This window comes from Callospermophilus lateralis, chromosome 3 (genome assembly GCF_048772815.1).
Source record: "Callospermophilus lateralis isolate mCalLat2 chromosome 3, mCalLat2.hap1, whole genome shotgun sequence".
NCBI lineage: Eukaryota > Metazoa > Chordata > Mammalia > Rodentia > Sciuridae > Callospermophilus > Callospermophilus lateralis.
Genome location: NC_135307.1, coordinates 158,604,682 through 158,625,001, shown reverse-complemented (window position 1 = coordinate 158,625,001; position 20,320 = coordinate 158,604,682). Strand labels below are relative to the sequence as shown.

Genomic DNA, 20,320 nt, shown 5'->3' with positions numbered 1-20,320 from the left:
GAAAAGGCCTGGCCCCGCTCCATACCCCAGAGCTCCAGGATCAGAGCATTTGATCTCTTCCAGATCAAATGAAACAGGGCATGGGGGAGGAAACGACTATCTGCTCTTCTGCTTCAGGGCCAAGCCCCAGCCTACAGCATGCTGACGTGGCCACCTGACCTGAGAAAGGAGAGTGCAGAAATGACCGGCGTGTTGCATTGACCCACAAGAGAGCCCCACTGCAGTGTAAACATGAGCCTTCTAGAACTGGAGCAGGGCAAAGTCACTACTTGCCTTCAAGTTTGTGATTGTTGTTTTGCTTTTCTCCATTTGAATAATGAACTTGGCCTCCAAGTCCTTTTCCCTGCAACACAAATAATAACAATATTGGTCAAGAAAAGAAAAGTTCATTTTTAAAAATTGTTTCATTAACTTTGTACAGACAGGGATTTGTTTTTAAACAGCATCTGAAAAGCAATCCCTCATAGCATTGCTATCAAATCCTTATTAATACTATAAGACATGAAGACACTCACAAGAGTGCTACCATTAAGAACTATGTCTAACAATGTGTTCCAAAATCTATAAAAACTTCTGTGAAGATTTTAATGAGAGAGAGAGAGAGAAAAATGAATATGATATGACAGAAACCATGAAGCACCAAGCCTCATGAAAAAAAAAAAAAAAAAAAAAAACAGCTACTTTATCCCTCCACCCAGGATGAAAACTAAGACAAAAACTATAGCAGTCACAACCAGGTACTGGGTACAGCCCCTTCCTCTCACCACCTTTTCACATTCTTTAAAATTTCATTTCCTAGAAAACAGCAGAACAAGAAGTGAAGTAATTGCTACAATTACAATTCTCCAGAATTAATGACCACACATCTATACAATGTAGTATTATGCCACTCAAAAGGAATGAGAAAGATGTCAATATGCTGATATGGTGCAGTGGCCAGGATACACAGTTATGAGGAGAACGTAAGATGGAGAAAAGCACACAGATGGTCCTTGGTTTACAATGGCTTTACTTTCCATTGTTGGACCATACAACAGTGTGAAAGCAATACACTTTCAATGGAAACCATACTTTGCATTTTTAATTGTGGCCCTTTCCTGGACTAGCAATATGTGGCCCAAACCTCTGGCAATGCTGAGTAGCAGCAGCAAGCTGCAGCTCCCAGGCAGCCACTCAATCATTATGAGAGTGAAAACCACATAAAAATAAAAAGGATGACCTAAGGATTTTTCAAAAGGCTATTTATGGAGAAAGAAGAAACTGAAGTATAAGGATGAGAACACACATGTTCTTCTTTTTGTGGTCTTTTCTTCTCCCCCAAGGCCCCTAAGTATCAGGGTGACTTCCAGGTCCACGTGACACTTCATCAAACAGCCTTACACTTCCTGCCCTACTCAACATTCAGGTACCTAGTCTTGTCCAAACTAACACCTACTGACCTTGGACACATCTCCCCATTCTGCAGCCATTGTCCCAGTCAAGTCACCACCACCACTTTCTAGTCTTGTCCCCTCCCACCTACACTCTATTCTCTGCTGCCAGAGGGAGCCTTCCAAAATACACATCTCACCATGAAGCATCTGCTTTAAAACCCATCAAGGACTTCTCAGAGACTACAGGATAAGACCAACTCTTATGATCATACCCTAACTCAAATTGTCATTTTAACACTATATCCTGCCTTACCCTTTCTCTGGCCAACTCCCAGCCATTCCTCTGGGCTGGGTTCAGACTTCACATACTCTGAAGAGCCTTCACCAAGCACTCTGCTTTATCCTTAGTTAGATGGCCCTTCTGCTCATCTCACCCCTGGACTGTGAACTTAAAAGTGAGGACTCTCAGCCTGTTGAGTTCACACCCTACACCCTTTGGCACAGTGCCTGCAACTCTGACATGGTCATAAATTGATTTCTGCGTGTGCTGGATTGACTGACTGAATTATTAAATGAAGGGCTCTTACCCCAGCCTACTCAGCAATGCTCATCCTCTACTACAGGGATCTCCCTACTGGCTCCCTCCCATTCTTGGTTCTTGCCTTTCCACACACTACGATATCTTCCTACCCACATCCTCAAGCAAGGCTTGCCTCAGGCTCAACATGGCTTGTCTCCTCCTAATAAACCTTCAGAAATATTCCTCCTACCCCTACCTACCTAGCTCATCCCACTTATGAGGGTTTCATCTTTAATGATATCATCTCTCCAATTCATCCAGAGAAAAAGAACCCAGCTTCCTTCACATCCACACCTGATTCCGCCGAGCACAAGGACAATGCTCACAACCGGTCCTGAGAGCAATGACTTTTAATCCTTCAGCAGAGAACTATAGAATACCAGGCTCTGAGAATTCCATGGCCTCAGGTCAATTTCCTCTGACATTTAAGAAACATGGGAAATAAATCTTGACATTTTTCTTATATTGAGGAAAATAAATAATCCTAAAATATTATTTGAACATTGGCTTAATAATAGAGCAAAATGAACTATGTCTCTCCCTGGCCACTTTGGTGAATTGGGTTTCTCAACCGAAAAGTCAATTATGGTCCCTTCATATAAATAAGTAATTTATTTGAAAGGCCTGGAAACTAGATCATAAGATGTTACAAATGAGCCTGCTGGAGTAAGGATACTGAGTTATAGATCAATATTGGAGGGTTTCAGGGAGGAAAGGACAGGAAAAGATTTAAAATATCCAATCAGGAAAAGAGATAAATTATGCCAGCTCTCAGTTATGTGAGTAGGGAAATGTTTACTAGGAAAAAAAACACTATGTTAATCTAAATATTTCAAAAATGTTTTTGAATTATTCAGCAATTCAAATTGATTCCACCCATTCAGCTAATGGTTTTTGGTCACTCCATGATGCACAGCTAAACTGGCAATGCTGGGCTCTCCAAAGTTTAGTTTATTTTCCCCAAGTCCTGAAACAAACCAGCATTCTTCTATTCACCTTAAAAGTTAACATACTATGAACCAATATTTAACTGCCTCCAGTTTGGTGGCATGTAGTCCTTGCACAGTGATCATGCTGATCTCTGTTTTGTTTCAATTTAGTACATGGGCTTCCAAAACCGGCACTGTTTATTTTTTTAAAATTGACAAATAAAAATAATATATGCTTCAAAAAAAAGGAAAAAGAGAAAGAAAAGAAACACTATAGATGAACATGTGATGTAGCATCAACAACTCCCCAGCAAAAAGTACCAAGCTGGGGCTACTGAGCAAGGAGGCAGATGGTTTTTTTTCTTCTTCTTTTGGTTGAAGAAAGAATAGCCTAAGAATCAGAATTGTCTCAATATAAAATGCAACTGCCTTGAGATGTGCAGAATCATCACTGAAGAGATTTAGTCAGAGACTAGACAATTCCTTATCTGGAACACTGTATAGAGAGATTTATATATTCATTCATTCACAAATATTTACTGAGTGCCTTCACAAGCCAGATAATACTCTTGGTATAGGGATAAAATGGCAAACCATACAAAGGCTCAGTTCTCATGTACTCTGCATTTTGGTGAAACATTGGGGAAAATAATAATAATAAAAGCAATAATACAATGTCATTTTAGATAATAATAAGGGCTACAAGATATAAGAATGGGTGCCTTGGAATAGGACTGACAGGCAAAGGGAGGCAAGCAGCCAGAAAAGAAGTCTGAAAGGGGGCGATATATGAACAAAGACTTGAATAGACAGAAGCCGAGAAGGGCATTCCAGGTAAAGACAATGGCAAGGAGTCAGCCCGAGGCTTTGGGGAAAAGATAAGAAGACCATAGTAAGCGTAGAAGAAAGGCAAAAATGGAAAAGCCTGTAGGCAGAAGCCAATCATGTCAGATCTTCCAAACTTTGGCTAAAATGGCTAAGACTTTGAAATTGAAATGTGATAGGAGGCCACTGCACAGAAAGACTTTGTATATAGGAAAACAGCAAAAATCACATTTACATTTTTTCAAATACCACTCTAACAGCTCTGCATAGACTCTAAAGGGATGAGAATAGAGCAAGGAGATCACAGCTACACATACAAGCGATGCTGGCCCAAAACTAGAAAACACAGATGTACTCAAGACAACTGGGCCACTTCTGTGATGCCTTAGACCTGATGACCAGTAGCCAGAATCATCTGGAGAGCTTCAACCCAGACCTAACAAATAGAACTCAACATAGGGATTCAGGAGTATATTTAACCATCTAAAAGATTCTAATGATCACCAAGTTTGGGAACCACTGCAGTGGTTAAACTGCAGTGCTTCCCTGAAGAACTGGGATTTTATAAAGCTTAACTGCCTCTCAGCTCCTTCTGAGATGGTATTTCAGTAGACAGTGGTCTCATCCCCTCTTCTGAAAAAGGCTCAATGCCCCTAACCCCAATTTCAGAACAAAATTTCACAACAGCGCCATGTCTTTTGGGCTCTCACTTTTGACTTCCAGCTGGGGCTTCTCTTCTGGACCCTAGAGCAGGAAAGTCCTTTTAAAGAAGGTACACAACTATAACATCTCTAAAGACCAAAAGAGAAGTCAATTTGTTACATGTAACAGATGCCTTACTCAGGTCATGAGAACTTAATTCTGACATGGAACCCTGGTCCTAGTTGAAAAGAACTGATAGACAGTTAAAGAACTTCATATGTTACACTTAAAATTAAAAAAAATTAAATTTTGCTGCTCAAGGCTAAAGATGATATTTTAATAGGGAACTTTGGATACTCTACAGGAAAGAAAACTGGGGGTCAAGACGGTAAAGGGTTTGAGAGTCAAGATGAAGTTCAGGGAAATGGAGCATGTGAAAAGAAATGGACTCAGAAGAGAGTAAGAGACTCAGCCTATGACCTCAACTTATAGAGAGTCACTGAAACCAGGAAAGTTGCATGACTTACTCACAGTTGTTCCTATGGAGTAAGTGTTGCAAAAGGTCACAAGAATTAAGCAACTTCAAAGCCATAGAGAACTACTGAGGGTAAAGCTAGTGCCCCTCACCTGACTCAACTACATCATCCTGAAGGTAGGAGTTACAGCTCCCACAGGAACATAGTGGGCCAGTCAGTAATTAAAGGCATCACAGGAAGATTACTCCAACAGGCCAAGTCATCAGATGTATTAGGCCCTGGATGGGGAAACATGAAGCCCATGTAGCCTCATCTTCCACCACATATATAGGGTTTGGTACCATTCTTGATTTCAAACATCCACTGGCTTCTGGGAATATATGTCCCATGAATACAGGAAAATAAAGAATGAATGAAATACTGGAAAATAAAGAATGAATGAAATACTCGTACTGAAAACAGGAGACTTTTCTTGAACTCAGGCACTTAAGCTAATGCTTTCAAAGTTTAGTGTCCTTTTAAAATTTTTAAATAAAGACACATTCTCCCCATAAGCATCAGATAACTTGGCAGATGTTAACTCCATAAGAAACAAAGCTCTTGTCTCTTCCTGCAGATTCACAGCTTTGACCTTGACTCCAGGACCAAGTCATAGGGAATTCTGTCTCCTCTGGGCTCACAAGAAAAACAAGGAAGCGCATATGCCCATACTCTCTGATATGCTTCCCCCAAACATACAAGCATCAACTCATTTCAAAAAGTGAAAGCTCAAAAGAGATGGTATAGATTTCAACACTTGAAGTACAAGAACACTGATTTCCAGTGTTCATAAATTAAATCAACTATTCAATGCCCCAAGACATCCTAGTGTAGTGCTGCAGTGCCATGAAACACAAAGAAATGTGTCTTCTCAGTCTTCATCCACACCATCACTACAACCTTCCTCCAGATTTATCTCTATTTTAGAAAAATGTTCTTAGTGACTGCTTTTGGGGAAAAAATACAATAAACTGGCCTGTAAAAAGGAGACTGATTCCTTTTACAACATCACCTCCTAAATATACCAGTTAGGGGAGAGGCCCTGGTATAAATTCAAACTGAACTGAGGGACTTTTTCTTCAAAAGACTTCACTGCAAAACAAATGCCAAATGTCTTCTTTGATATAAGGAGAGTAACTAAGAACAGAGTAGGGACGAAGAGCATGAGAAGAAGATTAACATTAAACAGGGATGAGAGGTGGGAGGGAAAGGGAGAGAGAAGGGAAATTGCATGTAAATGGAAGGAGACCCTCAGGGGTATACAAAATTACATACAAGAGGAAGTGAGGGGAAAGGAGGAAAAATATAAGGGGGAGAAATGAATTACAGTAGAGGGGGTAGAGAGAGAAGAGAGGAGGGGAAGGGGGAGAGGGGATAGTAGAGGATAGGAAAGGCAGCAGAATACAACAGTCACCAGAATGGCAATATGTAAATCAATGGTTGTGCAACTGATGTGATTCTGCAATCTGTATATGGGGTAAAAATGGGAGCTCATATCCCACTTGAATCAAAGTGTGAAATATGATATATCAAGAACTATGTAATGTTTTGAACAACCTACAATAAAAATTAATTAAAAAAAAAAAGACTGGACTCATAAGGTCTCAGAGGAAGTAAACTCTTGGAAATTGGATTAGAGGCCATTCATGTTACATTCCATCAAAGAGTTGTCTATAATTTTCCTATGACCATGTTCTGTGAGGCTGAACTTAAAGGTGATGTGATGGACTAATTAATCTGGCAGAAGAAATTTCAAGACAACACAGCATTCATGCAGTGCCATGGATATTGCTGGTGACTTTTAGTCAAGTTTACTCTGATAATCAGGAGAAAGATTCGACAAATTTGCAATTCCACCAGAGAAGTGCCTATAAAACTGGAGCCAAGGAAATTCTGGTTGTTGAAGAGATTACAGCCACTAAAGGGATGCTCAGAACTTTACACAGACGCAACAGGAAAGATGGTTTGAAGTCATCTTAGGACCTGGCCAGATCACATTCATTGCAAGCTCAAGGATTTGGCTGACCATGGACTGAATCTCTGAAACTGCGAGCCAAAATAAACTCTTTTCTCCTCTACACAAAAAAAAAAAAAAAAAAAGACTTCACTGCCAGCCACGGGGGAAGAGATGAGATCTTGGTTTCTTGTAACTTTTCCCTCCAGCACAGCACCTAACATCTATGTTGCCAAGCACAGAGGTTTAACAATGGAGGAAGAGTGTAGGACATTAGGTTTAGGGTTGAAACCTTAACTCTTAGCAGCTTTGGGACTATGAGCACAATATATAACTTAGCTGACCTTGGTTTTCTCATCTGTATAATGTTCTTGAATAACACCTATTACACACATCTTCTCAAAAAGTACTCATTGCACATCAGTACTGTGGTTAATAAACTAGCCGATGTACACTTTTGCTGAAAGATGTGATAGAAGAAAGCAGGCAACAGGAAGCCAGGCACAGAGCAGATATTCAACCAATGCACTCATTTCCATCACGAAATCAAGACCCAACCATTTATCAAACCAATGTCGATTGTGTCACCTCTGTGTGCCAGTACTGTCTGAAGCAGTGGGGGTATACCAATGGACAAAACCAACCAAAAAGCCCTGTCCTCAGGGAGCTCACAGGCCAGCAGAGAGATTCATTTTAACATGACCTTTCCAAAAACAGGTAGAAATGGGAGGGAATCCAGAGAAAACGCTTGTCAAAGTTTTTAGCCAAAGCTCTCATTAATGAAGACCATTATATAGTTGATCTTATGAAGATCTTTCCAAGTTTTGTTTATGAAATGTCATCTTCATCCACATAATCCTGAGGGCACAGTTCAAAAAAAAAAAAAAAAGATTATCAGAAACAAAAAGATTCTTTATTTTTAAGTACTTGTGAATTATGTCTGCTTGTTCTAAGTACACGCTGACTGTCCAATCTAAGGGCACATGATGCATACTACATCCTTCCGTCACTTCCCCAGGGCAAGCTTGCAGTGCTCACTCACATATTAAATTAGAGAGAGCCATGCAGCCAGAGGCAGGAATAGGTCGATGGATAAACACATATGTCTCTTCTTTATGAGACTCTGTGAGAATACAGAGGCATATAGTCATGGCCGGTGCCCTTTGATGGTCCATGATTACTCCATATGGATGAAACAAAAGGCTGGATGAACCTCTGAACTGGCTTTTGGGCATGGGAGGTCAGACCAAGGAGAGACCTGGCTTCTATTGGCTTCCAAGTGAACAAAGTTGGACCAGAAAGGAAGTCCAAGCACATTTTTTTATATTAAAGAAAGGTAGGTCAGCAGACCTTTCCTTTATAGGATATTCTTTGAACACTGAAATGAATCCACTGCCTTCCTCAGTGCCTGATGGAGTACTGCTTAACAAAGACCTGCTCCTTGCCCTCCCCAGCTCAGCTTACACTCCTTTCAGATTATACCAGTCAGACAGGCAACAGCAGTCCTCACCAGAGATTTCAGGAGACTGCTCAACACAATAGCAAAAAAAAAAAAAAAAAAAAAGCTGGAGAAGCCACACTCTGCTCATATACATGTTCATCTAGCCCTCACCTGAGAAACATCAGGACATTACTAAAGGAGAGCCTATTGCTGCTAACCACTACCCAAGGCTACCTGATATCCATAGAGCAATGCAGATCCAGTTGCTTGTACAGTAAATCAAACCTCAGCAAGGACTCCAACCCAAGAATTCTCCAACTCTGCTACACACAGGAACTTTTTGGGTGCTCTAAAAGCCCTGATGCCCAGGCTGCACCTCAAACCAACTAAGTCTGACTCTGAGATGGGAAGCAGGCATCTTCTGGGAAGGCTGCATTCTAGTGTCCTATCCTCTGTTTCCCTACTTGTCCTTTAAGTGTTTCAGAAAGACAAACTGTAGATCACTCTACAATCCGATGTCACTACCAAAGCCCACAGGAGAAAACTCACTTTGATATAGGCTTGCAGAAAATCAAAGGAGAGAGAGAAAGAAGGACCAAGCCTGCAAAGAACAAGCTTCACAGAAAGTACAGGGCAAGCTTCAGAACCCCAAGATCCAGTTCCAGTTTCCAAATTGCTAACTGACTAGCACTTTTACAACCTACTCAGCCTGTCTACCTACCCCTAAAATGATAGCAAGTCTTGCCTAACTCTACCACTAACCTGACCAGGATGGGCAATGAATGACCAATCTTCCACATAGCAAAGAGTTGCCCAGCATAACCAGCTGGTAACCAGCATGGTTCATGAAACCACCTTCCAGAGCTGTATCTTGGAGGAGGCCCAGATTCTTAACTGTTATCTGCTCCCTAGAAATACCAATGTCTGGATCTTTGTGGCAACCAGGACAAGATCAGCTTTTCTACACATCCCATGAAAGGCTGCTTATGTCTCAACAGAGGAAAAGCAAAGACCACTCAGAAAAACCTCCCCAAAATACTGAAAATGCTAATATTGTAGGAGTGCATAAGGGATAATGACAAAAAGTAAACAAAGAGTTTAAATGAGAGGCATTTTAAAATATTCATTCTAAACCAGAAGTTTCAAAATGGCACCCCAGGACTAGGTCCAGTGCTTTAAAATGTCTGTAAGTAGTGGACAATATTTTAAAAGTCAGGTTTTACACAGAACCTGGATTTCTGATCTCTCTCAAAACACTGGTAACAAGGATGGCTAGGACATGGCCCTCCTGTGTCCATGTTCCAAAGGAGAGTGGGGAAGGGGGAAGGTGTTGTACAGTGTCTCCCCAAAAGGAGTGCTCAGATCCCCAAGGCAACCTAGCCCACTCTGTTCTCCCAGTCCGGTACTCCAGACATGAGAGTGGGGGCCTCTACAGGAAACCCAGAGACAAGAGAAGGGACTACGCCTCTAATGGTAAGACACTTTCTTAAATGACTAACTGGCAGCATCTCTAAAGGATCTGACTGTGGTTCCTTGAGACCATCACCATGCACTAGCTGGTGGATTTTATTCTTTTCTCCCATTCATGGTGCCTGTAAGGGACAGAGAGCAATGAAAACACTGGCTGATGTGATAAAAACAATCAAGCTGCTTTTTACAAGATAAAATACGATATAACCCAGTTGGAGCCAATAAGTTCAGGTTTTCTAATTTCTTATTTAGGGTTTATTAAAGAAGCCACCAGGGAAGGAGTGTTCTCTTTCTCCCTCATTTCCTTCTGTCTTTTCAGTGTGAGCTGTATCTCCCTAACTTTCACTCCATCTGACTCTGTGACAGTATTTTCACCTTCTGATGCCATGGAGGTGTGTAATGTCTGAAGAAAGAAGCTGCCGATCCCCTGGGGCTATAAATCTGAAACAATATTATCAGGTTCTGAACACTCAACAATTCATCCCAGATTCCTGGCAATTGAATATACTACCACAACTTACAGGTAGAAATAAAGAAATAACCTGTCATCAAGCCAGAATGGCCTGAAGTAAGACAGCCCTTTGATATCACCAGTGTTTTTTCCAAGAGACCAACAGTACAACAGGTCTGGCCTCATTTCTGTGGCTCAGCTGACCAAATAGTCCTTGCCCAACAGAGCAAGACCCCTAGGACACCATATCAGGGCAAAGGAAGTCAGTCTCAAGTTGCACCTGGCCAAACAGCTACACCTCTACTAAGTGGACCTCATTTCAAAGGCAGACAGGGGCTGGAGCTAACATAACGTGTGGCGCTCATCGACTAAGGCCAAGAGGTCTCATCTTGAGATAACAGGATGACATCAGATGCACAGTCCCACTCTGTTCACTCAAGTCCTCAATTCTCAAGTGTCACCTTCCAGTCTTTTATGATTAACCATGCCTTTTCATTCAGCTTCCTTTCTCCTGCAAATTGACCCTTCCTCTGAGCTCCCCTCATGCTTCAGCATTCCACTTCCTTTGCATTTTCTAAGCTTGACAACCCCAGTTCAGCCTTATAGGAAGCTCTTCAACAAAGAGGTCCTTAGCTTTCTTCAGTTACACAGAAAAAGGACTTAAGAACATGGGGCCTCTGAAAACAAACAAGCAGAGAAAATCACATCATGCTGAAGACACACAGAGGAATCAAACGGCTGGTATCAGCCTCGCAAGTGCAATATTAATGTGCAATCATAATGAACTTCTTTCAGGTCCTCGAATAAGGCCTCTGGGCCTCCCCTAAACTGTCCCTCTACTACTCATGCGTTTTGGCTCAACCCCACTTTTACTCTCAGCTGATATGTCTCCCTCCATGATCCTTCCTTGATGCTGCAAGTCTCAGCCCCAATCCATGTTTCCACAAGACCGAGACAACAAAGGCTATGCCTTCCTGGCTCATAGTCCACTGTACCCCTGACTGAAGCACAGCAGTTTTTAAAGGTTTTGGAGGGTTCTCCAACATCAAAACTATTTTCATACTGATACCTGGACACTCTTTTCCTTTTTCACTCTTATCTTGCTAATGGCAAAGAAACATGTGCTTACATTTTCCTGTGATTTATTTTAATTTTTAATATGATAAACACAGATTTACCACAAAGCCAAAGTTCTTTAGGGTCACTAATTTTTGAGAGTTTAAGGGATCTCAAAATCAAAATTTTGAGATCTGCTATACTTGCACATACCCAGCAATGTATTTAAATACTTTGTGAATGATAAATCAATCCATCAATCAATCAGTCAATGGTAGATGGAACTTCTTTCTAGCAATTTTTATGAAAGTCACTTCTTATGAAAAAGATAAAGAAAGAAAAGATTCCCAGGAATCAGTCCATTCTCTCTTGGCCAAGAAGGGAAAGACACAGAATTGGGGAACAACATGTGAGAAAGAGCCAAGACCCTCACCGTCCAGATTTCACACTGTCTGCAGCTTGTCTTGGTGTAATGAATTCTATACTCTGGATTGCTTAGAAATTGGCCAAGACCATTTTACCCAGCCAGCACCTCCAGACACTTAGGAGTTGTCATCCATTCCTCTACCTCAACTTCCTTCTTGGCAGTCACTATTAATTCGACCCCTTAATTCTCTCTGGAACCTTCAGGATGTAGCTTAGAGGTCCCTTCCTGCAGGCAGATTTCCTGGCTCCTTCTCCCCAGTCTGGATCAGGTCCCTCTGGTATAGGTTCTTAACAGAAGTGTTTGTTGTTGTTGTTATTGTTGCTGCTTTTCTATGATGTCAATCTCCCTAACTAGATTGGAAGCTCCAGAAGAACTAGAAAGTGACTGGTCTTGCTAACCATGATATCTGAGCACCCAGCACAGACAGGTGAGCTATGATAAAGGAGTTGATAAATGATATGTACATGTTGGGGTGTTTAGTTTGGTAGGTAGGTGACTGATGGGATTTGAGTGGTTAGGCAGTTTACTGGCTGGGTGAATGGTTGAGTAAATGAGTGGGTAGGGGCAGGAAATGGGTATATAGATGACTGAATTAATGAGTTGGGCAAATGGTAAGGAGTGGATGGGTGAGTAGATTCATTCTGATGACAATGTTCTAGTTCAGAACTGTCTTTGCTCAGTTTCATATCGTAGGCCTCCCACACGCCTCTGGAAGCCGGTGGTCTCACTCCCAGGTTTTACATTATACAAATCTCATTGTGCAACACCTATTTGCAAAGTGGCTCCTGCTACCTAAAGAATCAGCTTACAGTTAAATAATTTTTAGAAGAATGAACAGGAACAATAATAAGGTCCAAAGTGCACAACTGGTAAAATACTCTCCACTTTCCTCTTACCACCCACCTGAAGTTCTAGCATTTAAGGATATCTTGCATTTCTCTAATCACAGGCCAGTTTAGACTCTGAATGTGTCCTCAGTCATGGGCATACTCTAAGATGTTTCTCTTGCCCTCAGAAGGAGCCACTAAACAACTCCCCACCCCCACACTGCCATGCCTTGAAAGCAACATTACTACCTAGAGAACTTGTGAGGCTTTTTTTGTTTCTGTTGTTTCAACAAGATCATGAGCTACTTAAGAAATAGAAATCATGCTCTTATTCATCCCTGGCCAAAGAAAAGACTCAGTGAATGTTCAATGGCTGAAAGATGACAAAAGTCACCAAGAAAACACTGTTCTTCATCATGCTAGGCCTATTTGGACCTCAAAGCTCAACTTCCCCCATAACATGATGCATGCAGGCTTAGGCTAATATTGATCTTCTTTTTTCCAAAAACTCACTGTTCCATATTATCTGCACAGCAGAACTGAGTACTTGGTGAGAAGTGGACTCTGTCCATTCTTTATTGTATTATGTAAGATTCTTAGTCCACATAACCATAGTACTCATGAAAACCCTAAGAGACAATACAAAATTATAATAATTAACAATGACTGTGACTACTCTGTTCAAGCACTTCACAGTCATTAATTCCTTAAGCCCTCACTATAACCCTGAGTATCCTCTTTGCACAGATGAAGCAAGATGAGATCAAAAAATCAATAACACATATAAAATTATGTAGGTGGTTGTGCCAATGCCAGAACAAAACTTTAGAACCACCTGATAACCTTTCCTTTTCCATCCAGGCCTACATCACATCCTTCCCTGTGCATGAGCATGGTGAAAAAGTTTGAGATCACAGGGCAGTGATATTCCCAAAGAAACTTCACTGATTTAATCAGGCTGCAGTCCAAAGGCCAAAAGTAGTAGTTTCTCACAGGCATAAAGCATTTAATGTCTGCTAAATGGATGAATAAATAAACAAATAGATAAGAAACAGCAAATCAATAACTACAAACATGCTTCAAAGGCTAAGAAAATGTATCAGGTTTATCCAGTACTGATTAATGATAGCTGCTCCTCAAAAATCAAAGTAGACTACAAGGAAATAGGGGAAAGATGGCACAAGCAAAACAACCACAAAATTCTGACTCTTCAAAATCAAAAGAGAAAGGAATTCCAGCCAAGATCAAATCAAAGACAATCAAATCAATATCACGAGCACTTGATGTGCCAGGAAAAGAAAAATAAATCCTTCCCATTGATTCATCAATTCATTTATCAGTCGTCAGAAAATCTGAAAACTATTTGTTAGTAGAAGTTCAGTATAAGTTACACTGGAGTTACACTGGTGGAAAGCCAGTCTTTAGAGTGCTCCTACTTCTCTCCCTTACCAACTTCCTCCTCCTCCTAACACAGGCCACTGACCTCATCAGACACTGATAACATCAGCCCACATCTCCCCAGCTCACCTTCAGTGGTTGTCTGCTGCCAACAGAATAAAAGCTGTTTTTTCTCAGTGCCAAATGGAATTTACAGGTCACTTAGGTAGAAGCTCTTTCCTGACACCCTAGTCTGGTGATCAGCCCAGCAAAAACTAAGCTCCGCCAAGTGGTGTCACATCTTGCCTCCCCAACAAGACGCATCCCCCACTGCTCCTCTACTCAACCCTTCTGGTCACTGGCTCTCTGGTCTAAGCTTCCTGAGGGCAGAAATCCATTCCATACTCTGTGCCTAAATATGACACTCTGCACTTTGTTTGGTCAATAAATGCTTACTTAGTGAATTGTCATATGAATGATCATGATCATACACATTCACATCTCTTGCTCAAATCATCCTGTGTCCATTCTTTTGAGTTTTGTTTTGTTTTATTTTGTTTGTTTTTGTTTTGTTTTTTGATACCAGGTATTGCACTCAGGGGCACTCAACCACTAAGCCACATCTCCAGCCCTCTTTTATATTTTAATTAAGAGACAGGGTCTCACTGAGTTGCTTAGCACCTCACTTTTTTTGAGGCTGGCTTTGAACTTGCAATCCTCCAGCTTCAGCCTCCAAAGCCTTGGGTTACAGGCATGTGCCACCACATCTGGCTCTGTGTCCATTCTCAACCCCTTAAGAGTCCATTACCCACCAGCAGCCAAAGTGACCTTTGGACAACATAAGTTAGATGAGTGCACCCATGTTTACACCCCTCCAATGACCCCAGCATTACTTACAATAAAATCTAAGACCTTTCCATGGGTTATTAGAACCTTCATGACCCACCACATGCCCCTCCTCATTGCACTCAGGACTTATGAGCCTCCTAGTACCCACTGAATATTCCATGTACACTGCTGCCACAGGGACTTTGCAATTGCTGTCACTTCTGCCTAGAACATTCTTCCCACATACTCCCACAACTTACCACCTTACCTCTTTCATCAGAATCACCTACACAAGGTCCTTCCCTGACCACTGTTACCTACAGCTATCCACCCTTTTAATGTGCTTTATTTTCCTTATAGAACTCTGACCACCTGCCACTACATTATAATCCTTTGTTTACTCACTAGGCCTATGCTGTCCAGCATGGCAGTTATTAGCCACATGTAGCTTCTGAACATTTGAACTGTGGCTAGTCCAAACTGAGTTGTACCATAAGTATAAAACATATACCAGATTTCAAAGGCAGGGAAAAAAAAGAATGTAAAATATTTCATTAATACTTTCATATTGATTACATGTTGAAATTACAATTTTTTAAAATACTGGATTATATTAAATAAAGTTAATTTCATACATTTCTTTTCGCTTTTTTAATGTGGCCACCAAAAAAACACTAAATTAGATTTGTGCCTTACATTGCAATTCTACAGCCGGGCATGGTGGCTCACACCTGTAATTCCAGAGGCTCCCAAGGCTGAGACAGGAGGATCGCAAGTACAAAGCTAGCCTCAGCAACGGCAAGGCACTAAGCAACTCAGTGAGACCCTGTCTCTATGTAAAATACAAAATAGGGCTGGAATATGGCTCAGTGGTTGAATGTCCCTGAGTTCACACCCAGGTACCCCCTTCAAAAAAAAGCACTGCAGTTCTACAGACAGTATTTTATAGAAATAAGCTCCCCGGGGGCAGTCACTTTATCTGTCCTTTTCACCAATTAATCTCCAAACTCTAAACAGAACCCTATACACAGAGATGCTCATTAAAGATTAGATAACTGAAAGATCCTCTTCTTGCTATGAATCTTCCCATCTTACAAGATCTAAGTTAAGCAATGTTCCTTCTAGAAGCCTTTTGGGATTGTCCAACTTGACACTTACCCCCAGGACCTAGGACAAAGGCCAGAACATTTGGACACTCAACAAGTCCATTAACTCAGTAACCGCTAGTTGAGCATCCACCACAATTGGTCGTTCTTATGTGTCATCTACCTCATTTAATTGTCACAGTAACATAGGAGGAGGAGGAAAGGGGTAGACTATCAGACTTGTGTTTTAAAAGGAGGATCTGAGGCCAAGAGAAGTGAAACAATATACCCAATAAGCAATACACAAAATGAGCAAGTGGCAGACCCAGAATGCAAATCCATGTCTTCCAGCTTCATCCCTTGGCACCTGGCCCTCCACCCGAGGCCCAGACTGGCAGCTGGCAGACAGCATCATACCCACAGAGATGATCTGGTTGGCCTACATAGTAGACTGTTTGCTTGTTTGTTTTAGCTATAATCTTTACCAAAATCTGAGATTTTAGGGATTTTAACAGTCCAGGTTTCCATTTTCATTCAATACTTGAACACCTGCTACACGCCAAGTACAACAAACATAATCCAAGAACAAGATAGAAATGGCTCCAATGCTCATAGAGGGGTTCAGACAATAAAGCATCAAGTAATGAAAATATATAAGATACCAAATTGTGATAAGTACTATAAAGAGAAAACACAGAAACAGGGGATAGAAAATGCCAGGGGTAGGGGATGTCATTTTCAGTGGGTTAACTGAGGAAGCCCACACTGAGCAGGTGACATTTGGATAAAATTCTAAGCAGGGAAAGGGCAAGATGTGTAGACATCTAGGAAAGAAAGACCTCCAGCAGACAGAATGGCAAATGCAGAGGTCGTGAAAGGCACCACAGGTTAGAACAGAGAAATACTGTCTTTCCAGACACAGAGTACAGAAAAAATGGACAACTTCCCTTTAATGGTATAGAACTGCAGCTGGAAAGTGATTCCAGTAATTACAGTTCCCAGCCTTCCCTGCATCCAGGCATAGCCATGTGACTAGGTCCCACCAATGGAAGGTAAGCATTAGGGAAGAATGTCTCCTCCATTAGCACAAAAAAGTGGGTGTGTCCTTTCCACCCCCTCACCCTCTTCCACTGGCTAGACAGAGATGACAGTGAGGCTCCAGAAGACGGAAAAAGACACCTGCTGACTGGGAAAAACAATAGTTGTGTGCTTACTGGAGCAAAAAATAAACTTCTTTGGTATCTTTAGTTCTAAGCCACTAAAACTCAATTTGTTACAAAAGGTCTGCCATGCCCTCTTACTTTGCCAATTCTGAGGCTGAGACTCTCCTGCCATTTATCCTTTCCTCTGTGCTCAAAGCTTCTAATAAGGAATTACTCCAGGCATTGAGTTTGTGGCTTCTGAACTACAACTGGACTAATTCTGCCTGAATCCAATCCTTGACACAGGGCTGAGACCTGTCTTCCCACACTCACTCTGAACTCTAACCCTTTCCACCCATCAAGGATTAATCTCCACCTGTCTTTTTCATTTGATTCATGAGACTGAACAATTAATTCCTCCATGGTGTTAACAGCTCAAAATGTCTATATATATACTCCAACTAAGAAGGTATAATTCCTCAATCCTTTGAATGCGCAGAGCTATTCTGGGAGAAATATAATATTACATTAATGTAGGCAAAGTTGGCCTATATTGGCCCTAATAACAAAAAAAAGTTTAATTAAGAATGACAACTAAATGCACTGTGGAATCTCAGACTAAATCCTGGAGCAGATAAAAGGCATTATTAGGGCAATTTAAGAAATCTAAATAAAGTCTGTACATAAGTCAATAATATCATGTCAATGTTACTCTCCTAGCTTTAATCATTTTACTATAGTAACAGAAGATAATCATATTTGGGGAAGTTAGGCAAAAGGTAGAATAAAACTCTACTATTTTTAAAACTTGTAAATGTTCTAGAACGAAAAGTTAAAAACTTTCAAAAAGAAGACGACAACAACATGATGACTGAAAGAAAGGCATCTTAGTTAAATCATCTCACATGGACACCAGGTGTACTGACAGTTTTCTCACAATTGCCCTTCTATTTGATGAAGTAGAGATGGCTCATATGAAAACATTAGCTTTAGGAATAGGAAGAAAACAGACCAAAATCCACTTTCAAAAGCTTTATCTCCACAACTTTTTTTTTTTTTTTCACTTTTGAGCTAGTCTTCATCACCTTGAATCGATGTCTTCAAAGTTCCCTGAAGAACTTTTTTTGTTTGTTTGGTACTGGGGGATAGAACCAAGGAGCATTTTACTACCAAGCTATACACCCATCCCTTTTTATTTTGTATTTGAGACATGGTATCCCTAAGTTGCTGAAGCTGGCCTCCAACTTTCAATCCTCCTGCCTCAGCCTCCTGAGTCACTTGCATATGCACCACTAATGCCTGGCCCTAAAGAACTTTTGTAAGTCTCACTCCTATGGAGCTCACCAAGACCCCAAGTAGAATCACTGTGATTACTTAGACTCTTTAATAAGACCCAGAAAATAAGAGTCAGCAGAGGCAACCCGGTGAGACATCACAAGTCATCTCACAGTGGGTTCTAAACAGAAACTCTAAAAAGTTTAAAATTCTCACTCTAAGCTTGATTAATCCTCTTTGTGATCTCAAGCAATCTCCTCCAACATCACCTACCCTCCCACCCCGCTTCCCAGAGGAAAGAAATAACATTCACTCTATACCACCCTAATTTTAGTGTCTCTCTTATTTTCAAAAATCAAATTTCCCCAACTTGTCTGGATAACAAATTCACTACACCAGTGTTTTTCAAGCTGTAGATCATAAAATCAATTTAGAGCATAACAACCACATTTTTAAAAAAATATAAAATAGTAGAAAGTAGAAAATATCAGTGTGCATTGACCTGGTAAATGTCTTGCTGCTTCTGTACACAGTTCTGTACAGCCTTCCAAAACACAAAACTCCTACATTTCCAATAATATGACAAATCTTTTTTCACTAAATAATAGGGGGCAAATATCTTAAATGAATCTCATATTCACAGTAACTTTTATTAGAAAATCTGAGATGTATTTCCATGGGGGGTAAATCCTGTGGCAAACTGAAGTCAGAAACTTTTCCTGCAAAAGTATCCTTCCCTGAGATACTTAATTAATGAGAAAAAAATAAAACACTGCAGTGCATAAACCAAGGAGATGCCACCTTAACAAAGTAATCAAGGTCACTGTCACCTGTAATAAGATTGTGGCTCAGTGGTAGAACACTAACATAGCATGTGTGAGGCACTGGGTTCAATTCTCAACACCACATATAAATATATAAATAAAGGTCCATCGATGTCTAAAAATTTAAGAAGAAAAAAAACAACTAACATGCTGGTTTCATGTCACCCACTTCCCAAACCATATGAAGGACACAAAATCACTTATGTGGTATTCTTGCCAAAACTGTATAACCTCAATTTGATCATGATAAAACATCAAAGAAATCCAAAATGAGGATAAGGATCACGAAAAAAATCAACTGACCAGTTCTCTTCAAAAATCAAGATCATGAAAAATAAGGAAATACTAAAAAATTGTGACAGACCAGAAGATACCAAGAGACATATCAACTAAATAAAATCATCCTGGACCAGAAAAAGGACAATAATGGGAACTTGTGAAATCTAAATAAAGTTTAATAGCGTTGTACCACTATTAATTTCTTGATTTTGGATACTGTGCCATGTAAGAGATTAATATTAAGATGAAGTAAAGGGGAAGATAAGTAAAGGGTATATGTTCTTCCGACACTGTCTAGGCCCTGGGAAAACAGCCACAAACAAGACCCATGCTGTTACTGGCTCTCATGGGAGTTAACATAAAGGAGGAACAGGCAAACAAAACTACATACGTGTGTGCACACGTGTATAAATTCAGATAATGATAAATGCTACAAAGCCAAAAGGTCAGACTAATCTGATACAGGCTTCTTGGAAGAAGTGACATTTGAGTCACGACCTGGTCTTTCTCTGATCCTGTTTCCTCATCTATAAACCAGAGCTAATGATCATCACCCTTGCAGTAGCTAATTTTAAGAATAAAATTAGAGGGTTGCGGATGTGGCTCAGCAGTAGAGCACTCGCCTAGTACGTGTGAGGCCCTGGGTTCAATCCTCAGCACCACATAAAAATAAATAAAATAAAGGAATTGTGTCCAGCTACAACTAAAAAATAAATATTAAAAAAAAGAATAAAATTAGTTAATGACCACATGGGATTTAGAATTTCTAGTAAGTGAATGAGTAGCCAGAAATAATTATTAATGACCAAAATTACTTATCAAGACCATTACACTGAAAGCACTAACATTCTCAATTTATAATAAAGTATATAGAGCCCACTGATATTTATTCAAACATCTATGAATAAATTGCTAAATGCAGAAACAGCTATTTCCCTCCACTGGGCAGCAAAGGTGAATAATGAGTATATGGGGAGATGGAGAGAGCGGGGAACACAAATGCCCACACCAGAGCCAGTA

General features: G+C 40.5%; 1 protein-coding gene across 2 annotated transcripts in view; it reads right to left on the bottom strand.

The window, feature by feature from the left end:
* The window catches only part of Kif16b (kinesin family member 16B), a 280,309-nt gene that overhangs the window by 247,890 nt on the left and 12,099 nt on the right, over positions 1 to 20,320 (bottom strand). For both annotated transcript variants that reach the window (XM_076851502.2, XM_076851500.2), the window contains exon 2: positions 274 to 343. In XM_076851502.2, the coding sequence (XP_076707617.2) occupies positions 274 to 343 (70 nt within the window). The remainder of the gene's footprint in view (positions 1 to 273; positions 344 to 20,320) is intronic.